The following is a 13,155-nucleotide window of genomic DNA, read 5'->3' as shown; positions in this document are numbered from 1 at the left end:
CAAATTAAAATATATTTAATAAAAAATAGATGAGCTTATTGAGTTTGGTCACATTGATCAGATAAAAAAAGATATTTTAAAGAGAAATAAAGGTGAAGATGAGCCCATAAACCTTCCATATAGTTATTTTCAATATTAAACATTCTTTTCTGTCATTAAAGGAAATTAAGCAGCACAATAAGTGCCATATCAAAAGTCATATTTTCAAGAGTTATTTGAGAAGATTGCTTACTTAATACAAGTTTCAAAGTTCCAAAAGTGATGTGGTAGCTTTCTTAAGCCCCTGATTATTTAGGATGAAGTGAATTTTTTAATACATTTTAGTTGATTTATAATATTAGAATTACAGTTTCTTTAGTTTGCAACCTGCTAAGAGTACAGCTTATGCAATTTAAATTAGCAAGTCATATTAAAAGGGTTCCTATGTACAAGCATTTTTATCTTACTTTATGCTTAGTGTTGCATATCTACCATTTTAATAAGTATTTAATGGTGCAATGCAATATTGTTAACCATAGGCAGTATGATATCTACAGATCTCTAGAAATTATTCATTTTGCACCATTGAAACGTTATACCCACTGAAAAACACTTTCCATTGCCTGCAGACACTGAAACCACCACCCCACTCTGTTTCTATGAGTTTGACTATTTAAAATTCACAACTTAAACAGTATTATATAGTATCAGTCTTCCTGTGATTGGCTTATTTCAATTAGTATAATATTCTCCAGGTTCATCATGTTTTTACCTATTATAGAAATACTATTTTCTTAATGGTTAAATACTACTCCTTTACACACACACACACACACACACACACATAGAGTTTTCTTTGCTCATTCATCTGCTGATGGATATTTAGGTTGTTTCCATATCTTGACTGTTTTGACTACTTTCAATGAACATGTGAGTAACAGATATCTCTGTGAGATCATGATTTCAATTGTTTTAGATAAGTATCCACAAGTGGAATTGCTAGATCATATTGTAGTTCTGATTTTCATTTTTAAAGGAGCCATCATACTGTCTTCTGTAGTAGGTGTACCAACTTACATTCTCACCAAATTTTTGTTTAGTCTTGCCAATATTTGTTCTTTACTTAAAAAAAAATAATAGCTATGCTGACAGGTATGAGGTGATGCCTCATTGTGGTTTTGAATTGTATTGCCCTTAGACTAGTGACGTTTAGCATTTTCAGATATAGTTCCTGACTGGCTACTTTCTTTGCAGAAACATTTATTCAAGTCTTTAGTCTATTTTAAATTAGGTTATTAGATTTTTTTAAATTATTGAGTTGTAGGAGTTTTTTTTTTTTATGGATTTCAGAGATTAACCCCTTAGCACAGTTTGATGGCTGCCTTTTCCCACTTGTTGATTGTTTCCTTTGCTGTGAAGTTTTTGAGTTTGTTACATTTCCATTCATTTCTTTTTTTATTTTATTGTGTATGCGTTTGGTGTTATATCCATGAAATCATTGTAAGACCAATGTCATGAGAGGACCCTGTGCTGAGGAAGGATTTCTGACAAGAGGGTGTCCTGAACGTCCCTAGTGGCTTTGGTGCATCTGCTTCCACATTAAGAATCTTTCATTTAGTTTCTGTGGTCTCACAAAGAGAATTTGTCTATAGATCGCTGTGGCATTGACATGCCTGTGGGTGAAAGGGGGCTCCACAGCTCCCCTCTCTGCTATATTGCTGACGTTACTCAGTGTTACATTATTTATTTCAAGTGACCCACCACATATTTGGAGAGTTTACGCAAAGTTTGAGTATCACTTATCCAAAATGCTTAGAATGAGAAGTGTTTCGGATTTTTGGTTACTACTGGATTTTGCAATATTTTCATATATATAATTAGGTTTCTTGGGGATGAGACTCAAATCTAAACACCACATTCATTTATATTTCATATATAATTCAGACATACAGCTCAAAGGTAATTTTATATAGTATTTTCAGAGTGCCTGTATTTTGAATGCAACCTATCACATGAGGTCAGGTGTGAAATTTTCCACTTGTGGCATCATGTTGGCACTCAAAAAGTTTAAGATTTTGGAGCATTTCAGATACTGAATTTTCAGATTAGGGATACTCAACCTGTAACATATTTTAAATTGTTTGACTTGTAAGAAATGAGATACAATTTTATATGAAAAGTCGGAATGTAATATAAATGCATACAATACAGTTTATAATACAGATTTTACCTGAGTATTATATCAATGTCACTTTTTCTATTGATTTAACTAAACAAGCAACCAACAACAACAACAAAAAGATTCAAGGTTTTATTTCTAAATTTAAACCTCCTAGTAATGACTTTAATCATATTCCTTAAATCAGAAAAAGAGAATGAAGAAATTAAACTGAAAGGAAGAGGAAAGTATGTTACTGTCATTTTTTTCTCATTGTTGACAGAATCATAACCTATGTCTTATAAAACCAGTAATAACCATAATTGTCAATTTTTAGCTAACAACTATGTGAAGACAATAAATATAACAACTAACCACTCCTTAAGCACTAATTTGAATGCTATATTGGAAATGAAAAAAGAGATCTTCATATAATAGAACAATCAGCTACTTGCAATTCAAGAAGACTGAGTTTATATATATTATCATTTTTTATGTTCATGATTGTGGTTCTCTTACCTTGGCAATCTCCATAGAAGTTACATGGCTTTTTTTTCGGAATCACTAAAAATTCCAAGTCTGGGGTAGGAGCTAGTCCAAAAAAATTACCAATCAGTGTTACTTCTACTGTTTCTTCTATCCATTTCCTCGACTGACATTTTATGGTAACTACAAGACATAAAATTTTCCAGTTAATTTGACTACTTCCATTGGCATAAGTTAATTTGTCATTGCACTTGGCCTTAACATATACTCATACACGCAATATCTATACATATTGACATTTTGGAAGCAAATAAGGAGATTAACATGTAAAAATAGCATATCAAAAGATAAATCTGTAAGACACATAGTACATTATAAAAGTTTATATTTGTGTGTAGAAATTGGTTTAAATGCTGACATAGTTTTATCAATAACTAGGTGGCAATTTCTAACTTTTTAAAATCTTTCTGTTCAATATGATAATACTTTTATGATAATACACTAAATGCCTTCAAATACTTTTTAAAAAATAAATGTTATAATTTATTCTTTGAGAACATTTTAAAATATCTTCAAATTGATTATGTATTAGATATCTTAAAATTGATATTTAAATTATTTAGTTACAACATTTAAAATTCATTTTTAGTTATGTCTAAATTTATAAAATATACCTTTTAATAGCTAAAAATAAAATTGCAATGAGTTATTTAAAATTAGGATTAAATGTGATCAAATATTAATAGTATATAGCATTAAATATTTATATACATTTAAATTACTATATTTTCCTATTTCATGTGTGTAAAGTTATCAGTGTTCTTTTGAGCCTTCAAAATATTATTATTGTGTATGATTACTAATTATATAAAGAATGTATTCATGCATTCCTTTGACATTATATCCATAATACTATGAGGCCACGTGTACTTCAATCCACATAAATAAGAATATTATTTGTTCTAAATATATTATTTATTATTTTTTCTATGATTTATTGGAAAGGCAGAGCAACAGAGGAAGAGACAGAGAAATCTTCCATTTGCTGATTCAATCCTTAAATGCTTGCAGCAGCCAGGCCTGGGAAAGGCTGAAGCCAGAGGCTAGGAACTGCATTAGAGTCTCCTACATCAGTGGCAGGGAGTTGGTACTTGAGCCATCATTTGCTGCCTTCCAAGCTGTATTGAAAGTAGAGGTGGAGGTGGGGTTTGAACTGGGAACCCACTCAGATATGGGATGTAGGCATCCCAAGTGATGGTTAAACTGCTATACCGCAACATGCATCTTGCATCCCCAAAATATCAGTTGTTGGACTTTTACCAAGTTAAATGCCTAACGAATATAAATTGAATGTAAGGTAAAAGAGGAATCATAATGTTTTTAAAAGTTTCTGAAAAGCATTAAGTGGTGCATATAATGTATATATGCAATATACTCCCATAAATATATTATTTTCATATAAAATTAGATAAAACCATCAGATTTATGCATTTTTATAATGCATATGATACTTTTAATGTAAAGTATTATAATGAACTAATTATAAAATTCACAAATTTAATATTTTAGACAGAATAAATATGCTAAATGTAGAATAAAAGTACAAGTTAGATATAAAATAAAAGGTTTAAAATGGCTAAGAAAAATTACAAGCTTTTATAATTAGCTTCAGTCTCAAAGCATTAAATTGGAAATTAGAGTGATCAAAACTATAATTAGTATCATGTCATTGGTTTTGTCCTATAAATTGTTGGGAAATTATTGCCTTGGCAATGCAAGGATCACTCAGTCACAATGGATTCACATTCCATTGTTTTTTGTGAGAAGCAGTGGGTCCTTTTCCAATTATCTGCCCCACTGGGCAGTAATAAATAAGAATTCACAAAGAGAAAAAGTGGCTCACAGAACAAAAGTATCCTGAGCTTGGGAATAACTTGAGTGACATACATAAAAAAGAAAAGAAATAATAAACTTTGACAGTGATACAGCTGAGTGAGAAAACAGTAGGTTATGTCTGATGAGTTATTAAATAAAATATGAAGATAGACTGTACAGAAAGTAAATAATATGTATTCATAAAATTATACCCACTTGCTTCTCAAGGGCATTATAGAGAAATATAATACCAGCACAGATTCTATATTTTGAGTAAAATTATTTAATAACTAATATAAGTCTAATTCAGGATACTGATGTTACTACTAAAATATGCTAATTTCACAGAGGCAATTTACAGAACTCACATCTACTTTAAAAATCAGGTAATTGCTCAGAAAAGAGACTCAAAGGAAAATGTTCAGAAACTTGTTTAACTTTCTTTGAATAAGAACGTGTAAGAAATTTATATTTTTAGATTATCAAAGGCTTTATTTTAGACTGAAGAATTCTGCTTTAAATCTTTAATCTGGGAAAAACAAAACCATTTCTGCAGTAGGCACAAACAACATGACTATTAGAATTCCAACAGAGTAGTGTCTAGGCTTTATTACATCACTTTGATCAAATGACTGCATATTTTAAATTTTAAATAGTTCAGCTCTATGGAAAATACAAAATCAGCTCTCTCCTAGAAGGAAATAAAAGAAATGTTTTGACATATTTGTGAAGCATTGTGAAGACACTTTAGTATATGTGAAATATTTATGTATGTGTTGCTAGTTTTTAACTCAAGAATAAAAATGCTTCAAGCAAAACAAATGATATTTATTGTCAAAGGTAAGACTATATATGTGGATTTTTACTCTAGTTAATACTAAACTATACAAGGCCATACATGTAGTCTTGGCTTTCCAATGTAAATAGGGAAATCATCTATTTACAAACAAAATTTACTAGTTTTCCCCTCTTTCTGAGTGTAGTGACAAAATTTGTACTGGTGGAAGTATAATTCTTTTTAGTTGAAATGATTATTATGGGAAGAAAATGGAAAATTCAGAAATTTCAAGAATTCTTTTATCTCATCTGGTTTGCTCAAAGAGGGAGACCCTTTGCTTTGCAGAGCAATTCTGTGCATCTGAGTTGTGAACTACATCTAGAGCCTAGTAACGGTTGGAACATTAAATTTCACTGTACAGTTGTCTAAGCAGAATTTCATTTATTAGGCTGATTCTGGGAAGAAGATGGGAAAATCAAGAAATGCAGAAAAAGAGAGAAGAGTACTTGTGGAGAGAGAATACACAGAAACTTGAGAGAAGTCTGTTGAACATAGAGACGCTGAGAAAAAAGAAAGACATTTAAAGGCAGGGATTTATGTTGTGTGTAACTTGGAAAAGTAAATCTCCTTGAAAACTTCTTTATATTTTGGCCCACGCCAGGGCTCACTATGCTAATCATTCGCATGTGGCACTGGCACTCTGGGTTCTAGTCCCAGTTGGGGCACCGGATTCTGTCCCGGGTGCTCCTCTTCCAGTTCAGCTCTCTGCTGTGGCCCAGGAAGGCAGTGGAGGATGGCCCAGGTGCTTGGGCCCTGCACCCCATGGGAGACCAGGAGAAGCACCTGGCTCCAGGCTTCGGATTGGCGCAGCGCACCGGCTGTGGTGGCCATTTGGGGGGTGAACCAACGGAAAAGGAAGACCTTTCTGTCTCTCTCTCTCACTGTCTAACTCTGCTTGTCAAACAAAACAAAACAAAACAAAACAAAACAAAACAAAACAACAAAACAAAAACTACTTTGTATTTCAACTGATTTAGAGGAATATCATAAATGTTTTGGTCAAAAACAACTAAATGGATGAATTAGCATGAGAAAGAGTTAGATAAAAGCTGAAATGTGATGATTAGTTGTGAACTGAAAACAAAAGTACTTTGGAATCTTAGAGATCTTACACATCTAGTGCAGGGCTCAATGGGTAAAGGGGTCTGACATAATTTCATTTCAACGTGAGTCTAGTATCTTCACCAACAGGAAGAAGATATGAAATAGTTAGGTTTTGTGGATTAGTCATTGCGCTGATTGTTGGGAGAATGAGTTTCTCTTCCAGCACTCTCAAATGCAGTGGCGGTTACTTCACTACTTATTTTAACTGGACCTCAAATTTTGTATCCATGTAAAGAAGAAATGGGGTTATAAGATGTCTAAAGTGCCTTGGAATTTTGGTGTTTTCTGACTCTAGAATATACTTACTTTGAGGACCTTTCGGAAGTGGCGCCTGTGGGAGTCCAATAATAGGGTATATCCAGTGTATTGCTGGGATTTCTTTGGTATATATTCCCAAATTTCTAAACAGAAATTAAAATAATAAGAGTGAGCAAAAAGAGAAAACTTTCAATATTAGCCTTAAAGAGTTCACTCTTTATTAATTTAATAGCATTTTAGTAATTTAATTTAGTGATTTAAAATTTGGCAAAGAGAAAATGATGAAATAAAAATGGTTTTTAAAAATGTTGATTTAACAAACGTTTCAGAGGAAACCCTGGAAAATCAGCACAAAGAAAACCATATTAAAATCATTATGAGATGTAAAGTTAAAATATAAGAGCTTTTTTCCCTATTTTTAAAATATTACTTTGGTACTTTTTGATGTGACTTGACTAGTATTAATGAATGATAATAAAGTCTTCATGAGCTATATATTCCAAACCAGACAGGGAAAGCAAATAACAGCAAAAAAATACCCTGAAGTACAAGACTGCGGAAAGTGATGAGGAATTCACTTTTGGGAGCTTCCAAGGTCAAAGAAAGAGGATACGTCCAAATAGTCTGGGCCCATCATACAACACTAGGAATATGACAGTTCTATAAAATATTTCTGATCAGTGTAGAAGATGGCATATTTTTGTTAAAATAGAATGCAGGACACTGCAAACAGGGCCAGTTGTGTCTGTGACATGTGGAATCACATAAGACCCCATAGCATAGTTAGAAGGGTTCTATGTTTCTTAACTACTGTAAATATCTTGAAATTCTTAGTAAATTTTGAACAAGGATATTCTCACTCTCATTTTGCATTGGGACTCACATATTATTTTAGCAAACCTTGAGAGTAAGTGTGGTGAAATGCATGATAGAATGAATACTAATGGGGTTGACACTGTGGCGTAGTGGGTAAAGCTGCCGCCTACAGTGCTGGCATCCCATATGGGCACCAGTTTGAGTCCTGGCTCCACTTCTGTTCCAGCTCTCTGCTATGGCCTGGGATAAGCAGTAGGAAATGACCCAAGTCCTTGGGCCGCTGCGCCTGCATGGAGACCCTGAAGAAGCTCCTGGCTCCCGGCTTTGGATTAGCACATCTCCAGCCATTGCAACTATTTGAGGAGTGAAACAGCAGATGGAGGATCTCTGTCTCTCTGTCTCTCTGTTTCTCTCTCTCTGCCTCCTTGTAATAAATATTTTTTTTTAAAAAAAGAATGAATACCAATGGTACCATGGTAAAGAATTTCTTAAAATGTAAGTAAAAATACACACATGTAAGACAAAGTAAGAGTTTATTTTTAATGAGTATTTCTGGACCATTATTTAATTAAACTATAAGCATGGATACAACATTTAAACTCTGCACCATTATTGAAGTTTGGTTAAATTCCAGCTAGGCTGAAAGGGTGCAAATTACCTGCATCCTGGCAACAGCGTGATGTCTCCTAGTCATAGCAATATCTTTTCAGGATATTATATTCATCAGGCAAAATATCATCATTTAGTGAATGCTATAACCACAAGTCCTATACTTTGCCCAAACAAGCTGATCAAGGATTTCCTCTGGATGTTGATCATTTGTCTCACCAGTCACTTTTTTTGTTGTTATGGTTAATCAAGAGTCCCTTTGTATGTCTCTGACCAATATATTAATAATGATACTTCAGATTAAATTTGTTCATCACTCAGGACTTTTAATCAGTAATTACATAAATCATATCCATATACCAAATAAGTTTTACTCCTCTGAACATACAAAGTTCAGCAATTTTAGAGTATATGAAATCATGAGATTTTTCCATACACACACACACACGTATATATGTACATATATATATATAAGTATAAAAGAAACTTATCACAACAGTGCCAGTCAAAAATGAAATATCATTCTCCCTCAATGTCTTTATTTAATATTACCTTTTTGTGTTTTCATCCAATTCATCAAAATTGTCTATAGACCAATTTTTTCTATTAGCTTTCTTCATCTGAATAATGATCATTGTTTTGTGTAATTTCATAATTTGTGGCATAAAAAATAATGGGATATCTATAATTCCTTGAGGAGGCAATGAAACTCCTGTAAAACATGCAAAATTAACTTAAATGCAATAAATACTTACAGAATATAATTTTAAAAGCAGAAAGTAATCACCTAATTGTCTTATTGATCATCAATTTTTCAAAATTGCTTTTGAATGAACAATACATTATGCTAAATTTCCTTTACTATTTTTCCTCAAATGTCAATAATCTTATTAAAAACCATATTTTATCCCGAGGTAAGAAGTTTCTCTTTAGGGCATTGGAAAGACTAGGGAAATATTGGAGGTAATGGCTGGTGTTTCCCAGAGTGATGAAAGAATCATAAAACCCATGAGTCTTTTCAAGTCTTGCCATATTTTACAGAGGAGAAGGTACAGTAAATTTTGGTCCTTTCATTTTGTGTTTATTGTGTTCTAGAGCCTAACAGATCCAGCTCCCTGCTTGTGCTCTAAAATTGCTGGCAGGAAAAATTGTTCATTGATCTAACTCATCCAAGGGGAAAGCCAGAATCAGCTATGTGTGAAAGAAAGGAGCCTCCCGACTGTGAAAACCAGAAGACAGAAAAATTGACAGTATTTATCAGTGTTCTGATGTATTAGTATTTTCCAACCTTACAAAACATAGTAACTGCCTGAGAAACTTGTTATATATGCAGCTTGTTGAACTCTAACCCTAGGGATTCTGATTTATTCAGCTTCAACTGAAGCCCAGGAAGCTGCTTGCTTAAGTAGCACCTCATGAGATCCAGAAGCAGATGGTCCTGAGACTACACTATGAAACAAACAAACACACAAACAATCAACAAAAAGACTACCTTTTGACCAAGTATTGTGCGGTTGGTAGAGTGGTGTTTCAGGCCCTTTATAACAGTGGCAGTTTCCAAGCTATATGTGTCTACTTTTGTTTTGAAGAGCAACACTATGTACTTCTTTATAAGTTAATAAGAGATTATAGAATGCACTCTTTATTTTTATTATAAAACTTATAGCAATCAAATCTATTTTTTCCTCAAATGAGAATACTAAACTATTAAGAAAATCAAGAATGGAAATATAAAATGGCCCCCTTACAGAGCATTTCAAAAATTATTTTAAGTTTTCAATTTTTAAAATTTATTGCTTGAGAAAGTTGTCAATAGTGTTTATTGATTACTGACTACTTGATAGGTACTGTGCTAGGTATTTTCTAAGTAATATATCATTTAAATGTCATATATTAAGTGTTATTCATGTTTCTCAATTTAGAGATGAGATTGAGATTGAGACAGCTTGATTAAATAACTTGCCCAAAGTCCCATTGAAAGTATGTTATTTACTAAGATATACAAACAATTTCTATTATTTTGACTTTTTCTTTATGAACACTATATTTTATTGAATCACTGTTGTATGAAATAGACAGTTAAAACAAATATATTTCCTTTAAAAATCAATATTATACCATAAGATGGCCATGTAGCTTTATATAATTTATTTTATGCATTTATACATTTTGTGAGAAAGGTGTACATTGTTTGTGTTTATAAACCCTGATAATACATGTAATATCTGAAAACTGTTTAAAAATGACATTCATTTTATTATTATTGATTTTCTTTGGAAATTTGCTACCCCACAATTTCAATTAGCATCCAAATTTTTTCAGTGCACATTTAAAACAGCTATTTTGCTTGTTCTTCTGATGAAAGATGTTAGAAATTTTTACTCACTAATATCCTGTTTGAATATAGAGGTTGTACACTGTTTTAATGGGTATTGGGTTTCTTGTCTTTTACAAAGAAAATCTTCTCAAGAGAATAAACTTAACATAACCCTCATTTTAGCAATGAATGGATTTCATCCTGGGAGATTCATTTTTAATCGCTTTAGTGGTATTAAATTTCTGCTCCACAGTGCACAATTTATAATACTTAGTATGGCATTAGAAATGGCCTATGTCAGGCAATCATAGAGACACTAAGAAATATGCTAGTACCCTAAGCCATGCTATTACTTTTGTTCTAGTGGTTTAGTTTAAATAAGAATATAAGTTTTTACTTATAAACTATCAATTAATCAAAAGCAAGACTTTTCATTAGCTGTTTTCACACATCAAGTTTGTTTTCCATCTGAATACTTTGTATTTTCAGTAATTGATTTTTTAAAAAAGTCCTCAAATTACAAAAAAAGTGGAACAGTACTGTTAATATGGTGGCTTTCATTAGAGTCCTTTAATTGCTTATTCTGAGATGCTACAGATGGAATTGTCTCCTCCCAAAATTCATATGTTAAAGCCCTGTCCTGCAGTACTTCAGAAGGTGACTGTATTGGAAACAGGGCTTTAATGAGATGATTAATTTAAAAAAGGTTATCATGTCAGGCCCTAGCCCAGTATGACTGTTGTTCTTATAAGAAGAGCCAGTTTGGACACAGAGGTAGACATCAGGAACATGTGCACTGAAAAAACGTGCTGTTAGCCCAGAGAAAGAAGGTGACCATCTATAAGCCAAGAAGAGAGGCCTCAGAAGGAACCACACCTTCTGACACCGTGACCTTCAATTGTGAGAGACACATTTTGTTTGTTAAAGTCACCCCATCTGTTATATTTTCTTATGGCAGGCTGAGTAAATGAATACACGATATTATCTTTTCTATTTTATCCCAATGGGTGTGGGATAGATGTCATTAAATTTACTTATTGAGATTCGAAGCCAGGCTCACTAAAGATAGTGCAGAGAGAGAAACTTACCTAAACTGCTGTTTGGTTGCTAAAATGATGGGAAGGTTAGGGATGAAACATTCTTCCTTACTTACAATTCCCTGACTGAATGGAGGCATCGATTGAATATGGACAAGGGCATTTAGGTGAATTTTACTCCCGAAGGATTAGACACTATTATTGTTTTACTCTTTCATCTCATGTAGAGTTAGTCCAAAGAAGACACTATCAGAGGGACTAGTACAGAAAATGTAAGCATTAAGTGGAAGTTCATATTATTCCTCTGTGCAACTGGGAAAAATACAAGCTATATAACCACTGTCAGGGATGAGTAAGAAGTGTTTCATGCTAAAGCTACATGAGTGTTTAGAATATCTTTGGGATGTGGGCTTCATAACTGGCAACTTAACCTGCTGTGCCACAATGCTCACCCTCTTTTGATTTTTCAATACAGAAATATCTCCTGGCATAGGCACCAGGCCTCTTAGTTCCATCTGCAAAGATTTTGCCATTTAAAATAAGCCTTAAATTACTGTAATAAAATCCCTTTCAGTACACTATGTATTTTATATTCCTTTATCAAACTGATTTCTAGGCTTTATAAGAAGGAAATGTGTTTTGATAATGCGTGTTATGTTTTGTGCTTATATTTTTTCCTAAAATAATATTTTTTAGAAACTTAAAAAAAGATGTATTTATTCATTTGAAGAAGAGAGAGAGAGAGAGAGAGAGAGAGAGAGAGAGAGAGAAACTATCTCTTCCATCCACTGGTTCATTCCTCAAATGCCCACAACAGTTGAGGCATGGCCAGGATGAAGCCAGGAGTTGGGAACACCATCTGAGTCTCTCATGTGGATGGCAAGGAACCAAAGCCTTGGAGCATCATCTGATGCCTTCCCAAGCACATTAGCAGGGATCAGAAGCAGGGTAGCCAGGTCTCAAATCAGGCACTTTGATACAGGATGCAGGCATCCCAAGCAGTGGCGTACCTCACTGAGCCACAATGCTCACCCCTGGAATAAAATATCTGTATGGTCTTTCCTACCTAGTTCAATTATATATTTTTCCTTATAAATTACTGAAATTATAAAAATTATGTTAAAGAACTGAGTAATTTTCTTGTAAAGTAGCTAATTTTAATTTCAATTAAGGAACCCAGCATTGTGGTGCAGTCGGTTAAACTGGCACCTCCAATACCACCATACCGTATGAGCACCGGTTCCAGTCCCAGCTGTGCCACATCCCATCCAAATTCCTGTTAATGCTCCTGGGAAGACAGCAGAAGATGACCCAAGTGCATGGGCTCTCGCCACCCATGTGGGAGCCTCAGATGGAGTTCAGGCTTCTGGCTTTTGGCCTGCAGCTATTTGGGGAGTGAACTAGCAGATACAAAAATCTCTCTCTCTCTCTCTGTCTATAATTCTGCCTTCAAATAAATAAATAAATATTTAAAAAAGAAAAAAGTTCAACTAAAATTACTGATAAGAAATGCTAAGATAAAATAATGTCATCTACTACTGGTATTACTATTACTACAACTAATAAATCTTACTGATCCATCACCATGTCTTCTTTTCCCTACACTATACTAATAGGACTTTAAATCTCTGTTCCACTATTCACTGCGTCTGGGAATCTGAGAAACTTAAGCTCTAGG

General features: G+C 33.4%; 1 protein-coding gene across 1 annotated transcript in view; it reads right to left on the bottom strand.

Moving 5' to 3' along the window:
• The window catches only part of CFAP47 (cilia and flagella associated protein 47), a 369,488-nt gene that overhangs the window by 43,830 nt on the left and 312,503 nt on the right, over positions 1-13,155 (bottom strand). Inside the window, exons 58-60 of the mRNA XM_051827003.2 lie at positions 8,676-8,835; positions 6,747-6,841; positions 2,657-2,806 (exon numbers count right to left, since the gene is read on the bottom strand). Coding sequence (XP_051682963.2) covers positions 2,657-2,806; positions 6,747-6,841; positions 8,676-8,835 — 405 coding nt within the window. The remainder of the gene's footprint in view (positions 1-2,656; positions 2,807-6,746; positions 6,842-8,675; positions 8,836-13,155) is intronic.

The sequence above is a fragment of the Oryctolagus cuniculus genome, chromosome X (assembly GCF_964237555.1).
Source record: "Oryctolagus cuniculus chromosome X, mOryCun1.1, whole genome shotgun sequence".
NCBI lineage: Eukaryota > Metazoa > Chordata > Mammalia > Lagomorpha > Leporidae > Oryctolagus > Oryctolagus cuniculus.
Note: the sequence above shows the minus strand (reverse complement) of the source record. Positions and strands in the feature narration are given on the sequence as shown.